General features: G+C 44.6%; 1 protein-coding gene across 2 annotated transcripts in view; it reads left to right on the plus strand.

Annotated features, from left to right (window-relative positions):
• The window catches only part of Kiaa1328 (KIAA1328 ortholog), a 288560-nt gene extending 285135 nt beyond the window's left edge, over positions 1-3425 (plus strand). For both annotated transcript variants that reach the window (XM_021214774.2, XM_021214775.2), the window contains one exon: positions 319-3425. In XM_021214774.2, the coding sequence (XP_021070433.1) occupies positions 319-523 (205 nt within the window). In that variant the 3' untranslated portion in view covers positions 524-3425. The remainder of the gene's footprint in view (positions 1-318) is intronic.
• The last annotated feature ends 358 nt before the right edge of the window (positions 3426-3783 follow it).

The raw sequence follows: 3783 nt of genomic DNA on the forward strand, positions 1-3783 counted from the left end.
ATGCCAGGGCCAAGAAGTGGGAATGAGTGGGTAGGGGAGCAGGGCGGGGGCAGGGTATAGGGGACTTTTGGGATAGCATTTGAAATGGAAATGAAGAAAATACCTAATAAAAAATTAAAAATAAAATAAAATAAAATTAGATGAGGCTTACAGACAGTAACAGGAGCCTTGTACAGTTCAAACCCTTCCTGGGCCTTTTCCCCCTAAAGTTTCCCCGTGTTGGGCTCTGTGGTCAAATTCTTGGCCTGGGTACCTCTGAGGGGTTTTGGATCCTAGTGTTCTAATGTTTTAATGCTGTTTTCTCTGGCTGTCTTACAGGTATGAGACATCTCTTTTGGATTTGGTTCAATCTCTGAGCCCAAATTCTGCTCCCAAATCTCAGCCCCATCCCTCCAGAGCAGCAGGGACATGGACTACTCTCCGACCTACCCCTCAGAAATCTATCTGGAAGAAAGTGGGGACCCGTAGGAGCCCCGAAGATCTGGAGGAGAATCAGATTCTGGAAGACATCTTTTTCATATGACTCTGAAGCACATACTACAGAATTTCCACAGGAAATACTTGGGTTCCTTTCCATATTGGTGTAGGATGTCTCTCCTTTCATGGAGACCTTTTGCTGGCACCCGTTTATGGTATTGAATATAGAAACCATTCTAACACATCAGGGTGGTTTTTTGTCAGACCGGTCAGCAGAAAGGACGTCACCTAGGGGTAGGATCTTTTCTATACCAAACAGAAATCAGAAATTTAGGATACTTTCTGTGTGGCAGACTCTATGAGTATCTAGTGTCATTTTAAGAGTGTTTTCAATTTACTACTGCAAAAAGTTGACTCTTTACAGAAGGAAAAGCTTTCCCATTGACAGACCTCTTAAATATGAAAGGGGCCACTTCTCTTCTCACTAACGCTAAGTGTGGCTCTTCATTCTGAAATTGAAGTTGATGACCCTAGTATCATCTTACATGGGACCAATACTTGTGGGTCATAGTGATCACCAGCCTGGTCATTGCCACCCCTTAAACCAAAAGGTTTAATGACTTAGAGGGAAGTTCCCAACCAGAGAGTGGTATTAAACTAACCACATGTGGGAATGGCTGCCTGGGGAAATTTACCGGTGTCCAGGCAACCACCTCTCCAGTGTCCCATGGTGGACGTTTCTTGTTGACTTCAATGTCGGTGGTTCTTGTACAATCTATGGTTGTGTCTGAGGAAGATGACACTAGAGAGAGAGTGGTATCAAGTGGCTGCAGGTTGGCAGGCTCCTGCCCCCACCTCACTGCATAAGGATGAATAATTCTACCCTGAACACCCATGGATGCACCGAGTCGAAGAAAGCTCTGCTGATTATCCTTCCTGGCCCAGATCTAAATGTTTTCTCTTCAGGCTGAGCTCAGACCTTCTGCGTGTACTCAGGCTCCCCTCCCCTCGAGCCTCCCTATCTCATACTCTTCCTCTGAGGCAAATGCAAGGGTAAGACTAATTACTTGTAGTCATTCCCTTTGGAAATTGGAAGTTCATTGCAGATTCCAATTTCCTTTTCAAAGTCACCCTGAGAGTAACTAGAAGAGGCTTGTTCCATTTCAGAGCACCTTTAGGATATGCCTTTGGAGTGGTAGAAATGGCCGTTTTCTCAGTTGCGGTTCCAGAACCATCTCTTCTCTATCTTGTGTGTCAGACAGCTTAACTATGCCTATTTCTTTAGCCCTGCTATAACCGCAGTCACTGTTCTGAGCATCAATAGTCTCACTACTCCATTATGCCTCCAGAAGGAGAAGAAAGAGAATCTGACCTCTTTCAGAAGATTATTTACCTGTAGAAGAGCTGTAAACAGCCTAAACACTAAAGGTTTTTTTGCAATGGCATGCCAGTGAATAGAATTTAATTGCTTTTTCACCAACATGGGAAGTTTGGAAGGGAAAAAGAGTTTTCAGGGGAGCATCGGTCAACACACTTTTCATACTTCATGGCCTACCAGTACACACACACACACACACACACACACACACACATGCACACACACACACATACACACACACACATATAAAACCTAGTGACGTTGTTATTGAGTGAATGGTATATGTTAACATTTTAATATGTATTAAATTTCCTTTGAGATAGATGTGTTGTTGTAGAGTATTGGGGTTTGAGCTGATGGTAGCCTATCCCACAGAAGGATGGGAAGAAAGGAGAAGCCACGGGACTCCCCTGATTATGCTCTCTTCAGTAGTTGGTTGGGACTTCTTTGGCCAGCCCCTAGATGTTTTCTCAAAGCAAAACTGCACTCAATAATGAAAATTTGGTTTAACAAGATACACCAAAGTCACCAGATAGGAGCAGTTCAAACCCAGAGGTGGAGATGGGGGTCATTGTCCTTTTCTTTATTTCTCTTTCCTATTTTGAGTCAATGTCCAAACTCTCAAGACTCTTTTCTACTGTCTAGTTATTATTTATCAGCCACATGGATTGGTAGCACATGAGAGCAGTGGGAAGAAGGAAGGAAAGGAACCATGCCTGATTCTGTTTGCAGCCTTGGTACAATCTCATGTTGCACGCAGCTCTCTCATAAAGGAGAAAAGGGGGGCCAGAAGAGAGAACTGACGATGGCGGGCCATGGGGTACTTCCACTGCTGCCTCCTCAGTCCCTTATCTGCAGTGGTTAGCATTTTCTTCCAAATTTAAGATTTCTAACTCCCCTACTTAAAAATGAACTCTCCAGGGCTTACACGACAAGGGCCACAGCCCTAGAGAAGCTCTCTGTCCCTGGCCCCATGTCCTTCTGCTGCATCATCTGCCCCTATTACCTTCTCCCCTTTGCTCCCCATTGTGACTTGCTACTGTTAGACATGTCCCAATGACACACTTCTCTTTCCAGGTCCTTCAGGGTGAATAACTTGAGACTAAGTTGTTACCACTTTGTGAAATTTTCCTTATGTACTTGGCACTGTGTACTGCTGGCTCTAGTCCAACCATAGCCTATGGGCCACATATGGTCAAGGATAGCTGTGAATGTGGCCTAACACTAAATTGTAAATTTACTTAAAACTTTTTGAGTTGTGTTGTTATTTTTAATTTTCACTTTTTTCTGTGTAACTTGATTGTGCAGCTCTCAAACACGAATATTGTATATAATAAATCATGTCATCATGTTGCAGTATCAGAAGACTGGCCGTGTGGCAAGTGCAAAGCCTCTGTTATGGCCTCCTCATTATGACACATTGTACTGGGTACTTTTGTCTTTCTTATTAGGATTCCAGGTAGCCAGACTAATATATGCTATGTTGGAGAAGCCAGCTTCACCATTTGTAACATACAGATATGCAGGTGAGTTATTGATACCTTCTGAGAATGATAATGTACCTGCAGATTTTAGGCCTGACCTGATGATCTAGCCCTAAAAACCTAGACCAGAGAAAACCCAGAGTGAGAAGGTCAAAGTTCCCAAGAATGTGAAGCTGGCAGTTGGAGGGCACTGAGACACATCTCTTTTGAACATGGAGCAACCAACAGCCCAAAGGCAGGAAGCAGTGTTAGTGTTAGAGAAGTACAGAGGTGGTTGGCCAGACAGCCTCCTTCCAGAGCTGACACCCACTCCCCTCCTCTGTAGTCTGATACCTGATTGGCTGACACCAAGCTGGCACTAGCATACACAGTTGCTCGCAGTGGACTCCCACCCAAAGCTCCCTCTTTCTTTTCCCCAGGTGCTGCCCACCCTCTCCTCCACACCCTTTGTAGCTTGAGGTCCTGAGGTGGCCAGTAGGCTGCTGAGACGAGGGAGACCATGTG

Source organism: Mus pahari, chromosome 15 (assembly GCF_900095145.1).
Source record: "Mus pahari chromosome 15, PAHARI_EIJ_v1.1, whole genome shotgun sequence".
Taxonomy (NCBI): Eukaryota; Metazoa; Chordata; class Mammalia; order Rodentia; family Muridae; genus Mus; species Mus pahari.